Raw genomic sequence first — 15,793 nt, forward strand, 5'->3', positions numbered from 1 at the left:
TGATGCAGAACTGCCTGATAAACGCACAGAACCGCTTGGCATACGCTCAGCCTCCTCCGTGTCTCCACAGCAAAGCCTGGGATGTCATTATTTATACAAAATAACAAATTTGTAAGGAAAATGTAATTTAGGCTCATTTTCCTTCACCATAGCTGCTGTTGTGCTCGTTAGTAGATTGAGCGGGTCAGCACGTGGTCCGGCTCTCATTTCATGGGGTCTTTTCAGTGTTTGCTGCCTGGTGCCACATCAGAGCAACAGCAGTGTTGTCTGCAGACCCTTGGCCCAGCTCAGCAAGATGGGTCTAATTAGCCACCTGAGCTTTTTCTGGTCAGGAAGTGAAAACTGGCCCCAAGAAGGAACATTTTAATTCATTTTCCACACCTTTAGTTGTTATTGTAGCACAAATTTAAAGCTACTTTTAATCTGAATTTTAAAACCCCTGTAGCAGATGACTAAAGCAGCTCGCTAATGAAAGTGTCTGTATTGCTCCTTGTAAGATTTATCACATTCAGATAGACAGAATAAAGTGTTTTCCAGTCAGAAATGAAGAATAAATCCTTAACTTTTCATTTCATCAGAGGTTTTTCTAGTAGCTATGGAAAATTTCAGTAACACATCCCGAGGGTTCAGGAGATCTTCTGAGTCGTCCACGGTCTGAGGTTGAGGTGTCGGCCTGGTGGTGTGGAGAAACAGATGTGCAGGGCGTCGAGTAGCATGCTCAGCTACAGGGAAACTGGATTTCATCATTTTGGGAGAGGAGGAGGAGGGAGACATTACTGAGAATACTTCTCTGTGTGTTAGGTATACCTGGAGAGGCTCCTTACCTACGCTGAGATTGACATTTGTCCTGCCAACTGGAAGCGTGTCGTGTTGGGAGCTATCCTGCTGGCCTCCAAGGTCTGGGATGACCAGGCGGTTTGGAACGTCGACTACTGCCAAATTCTCAAAGACATTACCGTCGAGGACATGTGAGTCTCTAGAAATACACCGCACTCAGTCAAAATCGGAAAATGACTGCTCTATGTCTCATCTTTGAAAAAGGAATGTTCTCCTGTTCTTTATGCTTACAACACACAAACCATCTCACCTAAATAATGTTTATTTTTATAGATTTTTGAATGTGTTCCCAGTAAACACTTTGATATGTGAAACTCCTCCTGTGGGCAAACACTTCAGATGAGGTGATGGAAAAGCACATGACTGCATCAGTGAGATGAAAGTGTGCGACTCCATCACACTGCAGCTCTGATCTTATTCCTGATACAAGTCTGGATTATATCACAGCAGCAGCAGGTTAACCCTAACCCGTTTTCATTTAGAAGTCATCCGTAAAAGAGATTATACATGTTTTTATTGCTACAATACTCTGTTGAAATAATGGAGTTGAGATGAGGTTTAGACAGTAACTGCTCAGAAAAATAAACCAACAGAATCAGAAAATTATTAAAGATCATCATATAATTATTGGGAATTATTACAAAACACTGTAAATTTCTGAAAATGTTTGTAAATATTCTGATTATCCATAAGGAATTATTGTGAGAGCCGTTGTAGCTTAAAGTTACTGTTCCTGTAAGAGAAACATGAATGCTGGAGATGCAGGGAGGTGGGCTTCTCTGAACCACGGTTAACGGCAAAAAGTTCTTCTGTCTGGAGATTGTCCAGCTGCGGCTGTGCGGTGCACGCCACCTAGCTTCCGCTAAAAGAGATTGATGATGCGTCCAATGCGCCTCATAAACGAAGAGATATTAGGTCAACTATGAAGTAATTGATGGTTTTTACCGCTGAGAGACACTCTAGTAAAGAGTCGCTAACGTCATAAATGAGCCGCCGGTTCAGATCAGTGAATCTCCATCTGTAGTAGCGACATGTTTATCTGCATTTAGTGAGTAACTGAAACCAGACAGATTTTAGTCCCAGGTGTGAACAGTCGCACTTAAAGTTGTCGTCTTGTGACCAAATTAGCAAGAACATATAATACAACCAGTTCCTAAAAAGGCCTGTGCGTTTCACCTTGAATACACCTTTATTCCTCAGTTTAAATGTAGATCAAAAAAATGACCAAAAAATTTAAGACGCTTAAATCCTCTGGAATGTCATTGGGATTATTCTGAAAAGGGAAGTGATGCTGTAGGCGTGTTCCTGCAGCTGTCACCTTTGACCTCTACTCTGTTGGTGAAGGTCTATTCTGGTCTTTGGGGCCCACTGACAGGAACCCACCTGTCTGGAAGTCCCCCCAGTCAGCAGAGCCAATCCTAGCCTCTGGTGTGCGCCGACATAACAGCATAGAGGGTGAATCTCCACATTCCGACACCCAGCTTCCACCAGCTTGTGCTAAAACAACTGCAGGCATTATAAATGCATTAAAACAAACAAACTAAAACAATAAGTGCCAATTTATTCTCTGGCAAAATAAAAAGAAGCAACAATTTTAGACGGTTTTGCTGCAGTGCAATCTAAATTTAGCTCCTCTGTAGCTGCATGCTGAAAATGTGTGTGGGTGAGGAACAAAAGCTTGGAAGGAGAGATGGATATTGGCTCCAATGTGAACTGAATCGGTCACGGCTGAGCAGAAACAGATGAAAGCTGCTGTCATCACACAGCAGAAAGGATCACAGCGATGCCGGGCGCGAGGCTTTGTCAGGATGTGGGATTAATGTTCTTTCTTAAACGTGATAATTGAAGCATTTTTCCTGAGGTAGTGTTTTATTTTATTAAAGAAAAGGCCCGTGTTTGTTGGTGAACAGGGATTAACTGGCTCTGTGTGTGTGTGTGTGTGTGTGTGTGTGTGTGTGTGTGTGTGCATGCGTGCGTGCGTGCGTGTGCGTGCGCGTGCGTGCGCGTGCGTGCACAGTCCTTTTAGCTTGGCCTCGATCACAACCAGCTCTGATTTCTGACTGAACGGGTTTTGTTTCTGCTGAAGGAACGAGCTGGAGCGGCAGTTCCTGGAGCTGCTGCAGTTTAACATCAACGTGCCGTCCAGCGTGTATGCCAAGTATTACTTTGACCTGCGCTCGCTGGCTGAGGCCAACAACCTCAGTTTCCCCCTGGAGCCGCTCACCAGGGACCGGGCTCAGAAGCTAGAGGTGAGGGTCTGCACCAACACTGAAGGCGGGTTTTAAGCTGCATTCTGCCTACGGCATCTAGTGTGCCGTCTGCTCACTTTGTACCTGAAAGAAACGCAAATCTGTCTGTGTAGTCCTTGTTAGAGCTGTTGTAACTCATTTGATGTTCTGACTTCCAGGCCATCTCACGCTTGTGTGATGATAAATACAAGGACGTGAAGAAACTAGCCAAGAAGCGCTCAGCGAGTGCGGACAACCTGGCGGTGGTGCGGTGGTGTCCAGCTATCGTTTCCTAATACCCGTCACCTTCGGGGAGAGTCCACAGACCTGGAACGCCCTTTTCGCCCAATTATCAGGCCGACCCGCCGAGCAGCGCTTCTGTAGATCGGTGGGTCTGCCTGGACACACACTTTGTCTCAGACAGGCACTTTTACAAGTGTGTTTGCACTCGCTCTGGTTCTTGTACATAAGAAACGTCCCGCTGGCTGCCTGAACCCAACCAAATGAAGCTGAGCTAAACGAAGTCAGGGAAGAAAGGTCCCAAAGCAAATCCCGCAGAAGGAAGTCAGCCAAATGGAAATGGCGATACTGAGACGCTCAGAAGTTGGAAAAGCTTGAAGAGCAAAACATAAAAAACACAACCGCCAAGGTGTTTCATCATTTCCCTGATTGTTGTGAACATTCCTTTATTCTTTACTCAACTATGATCTTTCAAGCAGCTTTCAGGCTCATTATAGCTTTCTAATAGTTCCTTGAATGGTTTGTGACATTTAGACATTTATTCTTTTACATTCCAGTTAAATACTAAACAATCCGAAAAGTGGAGTTTTACTTGACTGCATATCATCAGACCCAGAGAACTGATCATGGAGACGTGTTTGCTTCCACCTGGAAAAATTGTATTCATCACTCAAATGAAGCAATATCCATTCGTTTATTATTTCTGCTGTAAAACACGTTTGAACTTGGATGACTGACTTGATGGGAGACGTACTGTAGAGCTCGAGTTTCACTGCCACCTCACCGACCTGTGGTGCCTGTAATCATCTCGTTTCAAAAGCTCCCCCCACTAAACACGAGGAGCAGAACAAATGATTAGTTTTTGTTTTAACATTTTTGCACGGTTCTTCCAGCTAACAAACAAAATGGCACAACGTAAAAACACCGTATGGAGACCACTTCAGGGGTTGTCGGTGTTGGTCAGGATCAGAGAGAATGATCCAAACCCTCTTTAGAGAGAGGGATTGTATAAAGCTGTCTTATATTGTCTTTGTACAGTGTACATACAGAACCAGTGAGATGAAACCAGGATGAATATTTATCAGTTTTTACCAGAGGGGTGGGAAATGTTTTGCTTCTGAATGGGAGAAACCACTTAAGTTCATCATCCTGTCAGTAGAAATAAAACTATAATTATCATTTCACACATATTTACATTTTTCTCACTGCCAAATGCATTCATTTTATTTTGAAATGATTCTTGTCCTGAAATGGACAAAAATGGAGTAAAAATTACCACAAAAATCAAAACTATGAAATGTTAAATAATGGGAATCATGTTTTTTTTAATCATTGAGTTATTGAATTCTAATTTACTAGTTTATGCGTACAGGTGATCTCTTTCCCTCAGGATAAGTTTGCATTAAAGAGCATTAATGCTTGCTTTATAATAAAAACTCACTAAAACCATAAAGTCACAGCCAGCTTGTCATTACTTCAGTTATCCAAACCTGCTTTGGTTATTAAATAAAAACGTGGCTTTAACAGGGAAATTACTTTATCTCATTTACATAACCAATCATTTAGTTTACTGTGTTTTTATTTCAAAATAAATACAGTATCTGTCTTCTGAACAAGTCACTTCCATCAGAGCAACACAGAGTAAACACGATCTAACAGAGGTTCAACTACAAACTTCAGGAGAACGTTTTTATTATGGTTTCTACTTGACAGTGTGTGCCTCGTGACCACCTGGACCCTCTTCTTAACAGTGATGTGTCGGCTGGTTATAAGCAGATGTGTTTTTCATTCCTTTACTGAAATAAAACGGATCAGAAAAGCTTCCGTTTCAGCTGCGATGCTGTTGTTTTGGTCTTGTTTGTGTGTTTTAGTGACAACCCCTTCATCTGTCAAACTAATAAGTGGGTTGTTCAGTTGGCTGACCCCTGACCTGAGGAGGGATAGGGTTGTACCAAAGTCTCAGAGACGATTGTACGATTGTTTCAGCGATCTCGGACTCGGCCCACGTGCACACGACTTTTATGAAGAGGCGTCTGCTCCTAAAAAGAGGTGTAGCTAGTTTAGATAGTTTTTTTTTGGGGGGGGGGGGGGACTTAATATGAGGGGGAAAATAAAAGTGCAAATGTGTCTTTAGGAAATAGAAACCAGAATTGCTCTTGTGAGTTCAAACTGCTCTCAAAGATTGTATATCTTATTTATTGTGTGTGTGCGTTCAGAGCTGAGCGCTGGTGCCGTGTGGTCCGGCCCGTGGCGCCATGGCAACGGTTGCTAGATGTGTGTCACAGCCTTTGTGCACTGAACTCTACCTCTGTTTAGAGTGTTACTTTAGTTTTCTCCTTCCCCTCTAACTGTTCTTGTGTGTGACCAGTTCAGTGTTGATCATGATGATTTCACCTGCTGTGAAGACTTTTTTTACATTTCCAACCTATTGTATTATTGTCTTGTTTGTGTTTCTATGTTTCCATTCTCAGTTTGCCAAACTGTTTTGTTCTGTATGTTCTCCCCGTTTGAGTTCTGCATTCCCATTATACTTTCGAAGCAATGTTTAGAAATACACAAGAAATAAAATTTCAAATCTTGCAATAAATTAATTGTCTTTATTGCCACATTCGTTGGGGGGGGGGGGGGCTTTCTCCAGAAGAGAAGCTGTTACCATAAATGGCTCAGAGCAAGAGCTAATATAGAGATTACATCCTGTCAGTGTGTCACAGTGGGACACGTTTAATCCTAAACTCATTAGCATTTCAACTACTACTTTTGGTAATTTGCCATCTAAGACGTTTCTCTGCACATGCAAGCTCCATGTTCTTATAAAAGTCTTCTTCAAATACCCGATTCTGTTTCAGAAATCAAACTTTATTCATGGTCCAAAGTCCTGTTTGATGTGAAACGGCAGCAGCACAGACTCATTTCCTGTTTTTATCTATTTGTTGTAACGAATGGTCATCAGTAGAAAAGATTGGTGTCAGGTGATTGAGATTACCAGCATGGAGGAAAATGTAGTTAGTTAAGAGGATCTTGCTGTTTTTGATCTCATTTTCATCCCCAGTGGGTAGACTCATGCTGCGTTCAAAAGCCTTCCTGTGTTCATCTGAGAACACAAGCTAACACCTGGATGGAGGGGAAATATTATGGTTTGTTTTATAGGAGTAGCAAAATGTATTTCAGCCCAAAACTGAAATGGTCCTCTCCGATTCCTCGTTGAAACTGAAATGAAATTTCTCAGATGGGCATTGCCAAGTTAATGTGTTAACATGCACCTGTATGCTCCAGAAAGGAAAGCTTTATAAGAAGACATCCAACTTTTAAATTTACAATCAGGACTGATAAATGAACCTAAAGGACACTTTGCTGGTAAACTGCACCTGTTACCATTCAGACTAAATATTTCTGACAAATTCGGGTTGGCTTTAACGGTTTCTGACTCAGAAAACTGTTCTGAGATCAGATCACTGGCTCTGCTCTGGATTTGTTCTCTTCCCATTATTGTGAACTGACTCAACCTGTGGAGTTCCCCAGGGCTCAGTCTTGGGTCCTGTTCTGCTTCAGTTCTTCCCATACGATGGCACTATCCAATGCCCCTCCCCCCCCCCCTTTTATGCTGCTGATATTCAGCTTTACTTGTCTTTTAATCCTAATGAGTTCAATAAGACGTACGTTATTTAACCCACATCTTAAACATCAGGAGGGCCATAACCATGATTTTAGCTTCACTTGAATCTCACACAACAATCAAACAAGCCCTCCACTTCTTCTGTTTCACAGAAAAGCTGTGCATAAGTAACCTGTGAGTCTTCTCTGATTCCTCGTTGAACTTTAATGCACACATTAAATCTGTTTCATGCTCCTGTCGTTGGTCTATAGAGGAGCATTTCTAATTGTCACGTGGTTTCGTGTTCTTCGTTAGACAATTCATGCTTTTGCGTCATCACATTTAACAAAACACCTTGTTCACTGGACTAGATTATTCATCTCCCTGGAGCCATACAGGATGTTCCATCGAGACTCCTAACACCATCCAGGAAGTCTTCCTACTAGGGATGCACCGATCAGGTTTTTTGCTGCCGATCACCGATACCGATATCAAAGAATGCTGATCACTGATACAGATCACGTGGATTGGCCAGAAATTTTCTACAACATTATAATGAGTGCTACGAACTACATAATCTGGGAATAAAGGAAATGTAACCTAATCTAAAATGGTCTGATCGGTCTGCTTTGATCTATTTTGAAAACTCAGATCAAAACCGATAGGGGCGCTATTGGCCGATTGGGATCAAATGCCGATCCATCGGTGCATCCCTACTTCCTACCCTGGCTTCCACATGAGTTCAGGATTTATTTAAAATTTACTTTTGTTTATTTTTTGTTAGATTTTGTCTTTTGTCAGTTTTAATCTTTAATATTTCACCCTGTTATTTTACTGTGCAGTATTTTGTGACCATGTCTGTAAAAGGTGCTTGATAAATAAAGGTTTACTACAACCTACATTTTTCGTAAAGCTGCAGCAGCTTCTTGTGTGATGATGAAGTGGTCAGTCGGAACATGTTCACCATTTGTGCTCAAGAACCTAATACCTTCAGAATGAGTAAGCCTGAAGGCTTGCTCCTCTGTAGCGACGACAACCAGCAGCACGAAAATATCTCTGCAATGCCAGGACGGCTGCGTGCTTTTGGAAATGTGTTAAGAATAGACCTACAATAGGGCAAGCTCCTGTCTTCTGTTGTCTGAGGACAAACTGTTGTCTGCAGGGAACAGAGGAAGAGGTGGGATGCAACATTTGCTTGTTTTCCTTCAAACAAACTGAAGTGACTTTTGGTTGATTGGATTTGTACAAACTGGATTTTAAACTCATGTTCCAGATCGGAGTTCACCTACAGGTTGTTGACTGAAGACATTGTGACCCTTGACAGAAAGGGTGGAGAGAGGAGAAGTGGGTAGATATGGAGTAAGGCGTTACCTGAGGTGTCACCCTTTGGTAAACGACAGCAGGATTTTGAAAGAAAGGCCTTGAACAAACCAATATGAAGGAACCAAGCATCTCAGAGGTTCTCTTCATCTCCGTCAGCCACTGCATCACTTTGATGGGTGAGTTCATTTAAATGAAATGGAACTTTTTCTGATTTCAAGATTTGAAGTACTCAAAGTTTAATTCTTTCTCTGAAACAGGAAAGGTGTGGCTCATTGTGATGATCTTGCTCCGTCTCCTGGTCCTCCTCTTTGCCGGGTTTCCCCTCTACCAGGACGAGCAGGAGAGATTTGTCTGCAACACCATCCAGCCCGGCTGCTCCAACGTCTGCTACGACCTCTTCTCCCCCGTCTCGCTCTTTCGTTTCTGGCTGGTCCAGCTCATCTCTTTATGTCTCCCTTTCATCATCTTTGTTTTCTACGTGGTCCATAAGGTGTCAAATACCTTCTCAGTGGTTCTGAACTCTGCTGGACACACCAAAGCTTTCCCACTGCTCAAAGTCCAACAGGAGCCCTTCAACGAAATGTGTGTGAGTAAAGTCCCTGTGGTTGTTGAGCAGCGATGCTTCACGGGAGCCTACATCCTTCACCTGCTGTTCAGAACGCTGCTGGAAGCTGGGTTTGGGGCGGCTCACTACTATCTGTTTGGGTTCTACATCCCCAGGAGGTTTCTCTGCCAGCATCCTCCGTGCACCACCCAGGTGGACTGCTACATCTCCAGACCCACCGAGAAGACTGTGATGCTCAACTTCATGTTCATTATGGCGGCTCTGTCACTTTCCCTCGATGCTGCGGATTTTGCTTGTGCCATCAAGCGCTCAGTGAGACAGAAAGCCAGGAGGAAGATGATGATGGAGACGTTATTTGAGGAAGAGCAGTGTTTTCTTTCATCCTCCACGGGCACAGCCCTACTTCAGCGAGATCTCAAGGCACAGTCTGGAAAAACTGGGAATTTCAGGAAAAGGCGTGGAAGCTCTTGTGGAAGGGGGCAACTTCATTCAGGCGAGCATGCAGCTACACAGGAGTGCTGCTCTCCATGCTCTTCAGGGCCTCCGTGCTGCAACGATGGGAATAATGATTACTTCATGTCCCAAGAGGAAGTTCTGGAGAGGAATGGGAGTGAAGTGGCTCTGTGTCCCCAGGATCCCATTGGGACTCAAAGATCCATTCGAGTTAACAAGCGGAGCAGAGTTAAACCTCCTCCTCCTCCCAGACGGGACCTTGGTGCTCCCTCTGGGGAGCCCGCAGCACCGTGTGGAGACGTTCCTACAGCAGCAACAGCAGTTTGTACCCGGAGGTTAGGTCAGTACACGCTGGTCGAGCTGGGCGGTGCTGCCGAGTTGGGCAATGAAAGTGGGCAGGAGAAACGATCAGAGTGGGTGTAGGGAGACGGGCTGCATCACTTCATCGACAGGTTATTTTTGGCTCATAATGAGGTGAATAGATGTAGACACTTGAGCCGTCTACCTCGTTTTATTCAGCAGAATGCTGTGTCTCTTGGTGGGGATCCAAAATAGAAACTCACTCACCAAACACTGTGGACTCCTGAATCGTGATCCTGTTGGCTGTCATTTAGGAAGTGTTTGCTAGCTGAAGTCTGCCACCAACTCTTCCTCCTTAAAGTTAGGAATGGCGTGGCATTCATAAACTGTGTTCTTGAGCAAGCCTCATCAGAGACAAGAACGAAGATGATCAGCTCGCCTGGCTTTCCCCGTGTTGATTTCCCCCCACAAACCAAGCACACAACCCCCACTAAAGTCCCTTAATACAATGCTACCACAGCCCTGGTGAGCAAAGATCGGTGGGGTCAAAGTGGACCGGCTCTGGGTCGGGGCCAAAGGCTCAGGCCAACATCTAAAGCAGTTCTGTTACACAGCTAGAAGGGAAAAGGTCCCTTCCTCTGAAGTGAAGGACACTATGAAGGCCCTTGAAGTCGAGACAGGATCACAACATAATAATGACCCCCCTGCGGGGGGCTCTGGATTTATGGAGACAGCTTGTCACTCCATTTCAAGGCCTCCCAGAGCTTAGGAGGAACCATAACATAGAGACTAGAAATAGTGAAGGGAGGCTGTTGCCCATCGGATAGCAGCAGTCGGCTTTACCTTGATCAAAGCTGGCAGTCCCACTTACATCCCACCTAGTGGGTCCCTGCAGACACATCCAGTGTTGGTCCGTAGCTTCTTAAACCACTTTACTCTGAAGGTGTGTGTTTGATCAGCACCATCATACCTGAATGTGCTGCTGTAGCTAAAGAAGCGGCAAACCTGCATCCTGTTCTAACAGTTCAGCAAATTAACCTTCCAAGTTTAGCAGAAACCGAACCACCAGCGTTGCATTTATCTCAGTAAAACCAGCAAAGGTTGGGACACGACCTGAGCTACTCCCTACAGGTGAGTGTTTAACGCCAAAGATGTCTCTAGTTGTGTTCTGTGTGGGTGTAAATTAATAATTTTGTATCCCATAATTACTATGTAGCCGTGATTTCTTTCCAGGTGCGGACATAGACTCATGTAGATTTCCCCACTGTTGTTCTCCGGTTTTTAAAATAAAATTATTATTTTTTTTATCTGAGGACGGCATCTTCGTAGATAACTTCCCACAAGTTAAGGTCCGTGGACAGACATGCTCTTTCAGTCAAACAAAGAAAAACTGACGGATGAGGAATACATAAATGCACACACACACATATGTATCTATGCTTGCTCAACGATCCATGTCTAGTCAGCTGCTACTGCTCCAACTAGGGTGGAACAATGCTGCCCTCTACTGACAGTCATGCATGCTTCCTGGACGTTTTAAATCATCTATTTGGTTTTCTGATGATAAGGTGATGAAATGCAAAAAACTATGTAAAAAAAACGTTCAAACACTGAATAAATAAATGAAGTTCTATCTGTATATTTCCATTTTGTGTGAAATGCTACACGTTTTTGGATAATTGTTTACCTATTTCTAGTTGAGTACAATCTGCAAAAGAAATAAATAAGACTCTTAAATCCCAACTAGAAAGGGTAATTTGGGTTTTTTCTGTCTTTCTTTTATTTTTTGTTGTTGTTTTTGGACTGGCAAGAGATTTTCAGTGTCCTCGTCCAGAAAGGTGAAACAAAAAGGAACACACGCTATGAGAGGGTGCTCTATGGTGAGTTCATCTCTGCTGCTCAGCAAAAGTTTGAGTTAAAAGTTTCCCCCCAAACTGCGGCAAAGCCTACCCCGTAGTGGGAGATGCTCTGGGGGACAACAGCGCCAGCCGGATGGAGCGTCCTCACTTTGATGACTTTTAAGAGTTACAGTCTGGAGAAGAAGTTCACAAAGCAAAGGATTCTGGGAGAAATGCATCCTGGACTGGGAAACACAGTTGGTATGGCATCTGTGGGTGAATTCCCTGCAGCTCCTGATGCCAAAACAAGTCAACAGGTTGTGTAAAAAGTTATGCCCCAGTGGCATAAATGAAGGATTCTGTTTTGACATCTGGCAGAGGATCAGCTTTAAGTCTGGGAGTTTTGTTTCAGAAACTCCTGGACTACAGGAAAGCTGCTGGAAACCCTACTTTTACACACACACACACACACACACACACACACACACACACACACACACACACACACACACACACAAAGGAAATAATCAGTAAAGCTGCAGTGATATTTAATACTTTTCACATTTCTACACAATGCAACACGAGTTATTTATCCAGATGTCAGAGCAAATTGAGAAAAAAATCAAGTGCAGGTTTTCTATTCGTCTGCAGCAAATTCTTCATTGTTTAATTTCTTCTGCAGTTTGACCTGACAACATTCAAATGTTCTCACTCTGAATTAAATCCTTCATGAACACAGACGTTCCTTTTTCTGCAGCTTAAAGTGTTCTCAGTAAATGGTTTTCCAACATGATGAATTTACAGAATTCACCTTTTGTTTTGTGATGCTGAAGCTCCCAGTGTAATAATCACAAAATGAAAGCAATCAGATTGCTGATTCTGCAATTTGATGCTTTGACAAACATTTTTCTCACAGCTTTCTCTTCTTCAGGGCATGCACACACACACACACACCTACATGCACGCACACAGACATGCATGCAGAAGCACACTTACACGTGCATGCACACACCCACATACTTACACGTGCATGCGTACATACACACGAATGAACACGCATTCACACAAACATGCACGCACAAACACACGCATGCGAACACAAACATACACATGCATCCATGCACACACACTTACATGTGCACACACAGAAACACATGCAGGCACACGCATGCACACACACACACATGAGGGCACATGCACGCACACACATGCACATATGCGCACGCACACACACATTTTCTCTTATTGCAACATTTTTACTCTGATATTTTATTCTGTTTGTGACTAAATGTGACTCATTTCTCTTTATTGAAGATCTATTGATGATCAGAATTTATCATACAATCTTCGACTAATACAAATGACGTGTTGTTATTTAATGAAAATAAGTACTACAATAATACGTTTTTTTAATTAAAACTAATAATAAATTGTTCTCAGACTCAGAGAATACTTTGGGCTTGCTAAAGTGTCACTTTTAGACATTGCTGCTGAATTTAATGTTTTTACACAATTTTAACTAAAAGAGTCCACATTATATTTTATTTTATTATTTTGTTTTATTTGTTAGAGTTTGAATGTGTAATAAAACAATAAGGACTGAGTCTAATAATGAAAGCTGGTTAAAGGAGAACTCCTCTGATTTTACACACGAATGTTCTGTGGATCTGAACCCGGTCAGCTGCACAACTACAGGTCTGAAAAATGAATGGCTTCTGAACATTCATCACGGTGGATTGTTCTGCTGAATATTCATCCAGTACTGGAGCGGTGACATCATATCCATCGTGGCTGCTGAGGGTGGCGCTGTTTTGTTGGGATGGAGTCTCCCAGCATGACCATTCCAGGACAAATCTGGGAAAACAGCCGGTGCTTCAAATGAAAGAAGTTTCCCTTTTGTGTACGCGTCAATCTGTCGGTGAAGGAGTGGGGAACGCTGTGTTCCACTCCTGCTGGGTTTGTGTGTATGTGGGGGGGGCAGCAGGGGTGCACTGTAAAGACGACTAAACCACAGCTGCTCATTTAGGTTGGTCTCTTGTTAAAGAACCTGGCTGTAAGTGCTTACTCACTGAAAACACGAGTATTAACCCAAACAGCTACAGCTCCTCTCCTCTTTAAACCATAACAGTGCATCCGTACACAACTCAGGAAATCTCAGAGTGGGTCAAAAGGAGTCAGAGGTCAGAATGTTAGTCCAAGGTCATAGAAACCTCAGGCCACTGTTCTGTAGGAGGAATCAACACAAAAGGTTCAAGATTCTTAAGTTTATTATCCATATTAATGCCTGGTAAAAGACATGTTTTTACTGAGCAAAGTATCAACACACACCGTGTGTGTGTGTGTGTGTGGGGGGGGGGGGGGGCAGATAGAGGCTGCCTCCCCAGAGCTAACAGCACTGCAACTCCCCCTTCCATCTGCTGGTCTCTAGCATGGACATGAATGATGTCATGTCTTTGGTCTCCAGGACATTTGGACCAGAACCACCAGGTTCTGCAGCAGCTTTTTCCTCCTCACCATCAAACTGATTAGCTGATGTTTATATTCTTTCTGTTAGGTCATATTGTCTTATATACACACATATATATATATATATATATATATATATATATATATATATATATATATATATATATATATATATATATATATATATATATAATTTTATATATAGGACATTTTTTTATGATATATTATTTTATCTTGACTGACCCGAGCTTGTGTGTGTGTGATAGAGATTTCCCCTGTCTATTTAGCAGGTGTGAACTCGAGTCACATGACTTGGATTCGAGTCATTATTTTAATGATGTCTGACTTGACTTGATATAATCTAAAGACTTACGATTTGCTTCGGAGTTGAACGCCAATGACTTGCGACTTGAATCGACTTGCATCTGTTGACTTGATGATGACTTGAGCATATTTGATATTTTAGCATAAAAATGGCAAAACATGGACAAAAATCATAAATCATTATTCGTTCTGGGTTTGATCTTGTACTGCTAACTGCAGCACCTCTTTGTTTTTAATCAGAGTTGCACTTTCTGCTTGTTTGAGCAAATAAATGAAGCTTTAAGAAGCTTTATTTCTGGAATTTATTCATTCCTTAAATTGAATTTGGACAGACGACTTGATTATGACTTGAAAATTCAAAGTTATGAACTTGACTTCCACATCATTGACTTTGGACTTGGTTGTCTTTGGCTTGGACTTGACTCGAGACTTGACTGGAAAGACTTGTGACTTAATAGTGACTTGCAAAACAGTGACTGGTCACACCTCTGCTATTTAGGATGTCAGACCGGAGAGACATTGAGCAGATCTGTGTACTATGGTCTCAATGACCAATGAAAAATGTTCTTATTGCTAAAATTAAAATATTTCTTCTCAGACCTTAGACCAGCTGACTGTGCAGTGCTTTCCTCACCACTAGAGGGAGATAAACACCTGCTAGATATTTCTTGCAGAGAATTTTTTTTTAGTCAACATCAGAAAAAAAAAATCTCAAGACAACATTAAACAGCAGAAATGTCCAAATCTGAACCACGGGTCTTTGTGAAAAGTTTCCACTAACTTTAAACTATATAAATCCTTGAAAATTATTAAAATAACATCTTCAAAGCAGCATCAGAGCTGAGATGTGTAAGGAGGAGCTCAGGCTGCAGCCAGCAGATGCATGTCTGCAGCAGAGTAGAGTTTAAGTTTCACCTAGCCTGAGCACAAAGCCTACTGTCACCAGACTGAGCAGCAAATCAAAGGCATTTCTACTCTGGGTTACTGTATCTTCTCATGCCAGAACATCGGGTTAATTGGGACCAAACCAGATACATTTGTGGCAAAAAAAAAAAAAAGAAAGAAGACAGATCTTGTGAACAGACCACCTGTGGGGCTTTCAGAGCTGCTTCAGTATCATTCATGTCAAGGCCTCTACACTCGCTGACACCGCCTGAGTCCAGGGTGATGTTTCAATTCAGACCCCAGAAGACAAAAACAAGCAGAAGCAGGACCCCCTCCTCCTAAAGAGGCTTCAAAACGCTCTCTTCATTGTGGGACATCCATCAAAGCGTCCAAATGGGGACGTTTAGAGAGAGCCTTGGTCACATCACACAGACACTTCTATGCACACTACCTTTATTCTAGGTTGTTAAAAAAAGAAAGATCAAAGTTTTAGCAGATGAAAAGAGTCCTCCCTGCATTTAACACCCCCCCCCCCCCCACACACACACACACACACTCACACACACCCCCTTTTACTAAATTAAGAAAGCAGGCTTCAGCAAGCATGTGAAGAGGACTTTAACAATTATGGAGATGCTCCGACTCAACCCCTGCCTCTAATTATCGGTCTCTGGTTAAAGGGGCCGGGACCCTCCACAGCAGCAGGGCAACGGAGAACCAGGAGAGAAGTTACACAAGCAGG

General features: G+C 42.7%; 2 protein-coding genes across 10 annotated transcripts in view; both read left to right on the plus strand.

Moving 5' to 3' along the window:
- ccny (cyclin Y) overlaps positions 1 to 5,892 on the plus strand; it is a 47,855-nt gene extending 41,963 nt beyond the window's left edge. For all 9 annotated transcript variants that reach the window (XM_054751338.2, XM_054751340.2, XM_054751339.2 and 6 more), the window contains 3 exons: positions 802 to 968; positions 2,924 to 3,086; positions 3,245 to 5,892. In XM_054751338.2, the coding sequence (XP_054607313.1) occupies positions 802 to 968; positions 2,924 to 3,086; positions 3,245 to 3,361 (447 nt within the window). In that variant the 3' untranslated portion in view covers positions 3,362 to 5,892. The remainder of the gene's footprint in view (positions 1 to 801; positions 969 to 2,923; positions 3,087 to 3,244) is intronic.
- A 101-nt stretch (positions 5,893 to 5,993) lies between these two features.
- On the plus strand, positions 5,994 to 11,169 carry gjd4 (gap junction protein delta 4). The gene is made up of 2 exons (XM_015954974.3): positions 5,994 to 8,396; positions 8,478 to 11,169. Exons 1-2 carry the CDS (start codon positions 8,333 to 8,335, stop codon positions 9,659 to 9,661), a joined length of 1,248 nt encoding a protein of 415 aa, XP_015810460.3. The 5' UTR covers positions 5,994 to 8,332; the 3' UTR covers positions 9,662 to 11,169.
- Positions 11,170 to 15,793: the final 4,624 nt, after the last annotated feature.

The sequence above is a fragment of the Nothobranchius furzeri genome, chromosome 7, assembly GCF_043380555.1.
Source record: "Nothobranchius furzeri strain GRZ-AD chromosome 7, NfurGRZ-RIMD1, whole genome shotgun sequence".
NCBI lineage: Eukaryota > Metazoa > Chordata > Actinopteri > Cyprinodontiformes > Nothobranchiidae > Nothobranchius > Nothobranchius furzeri.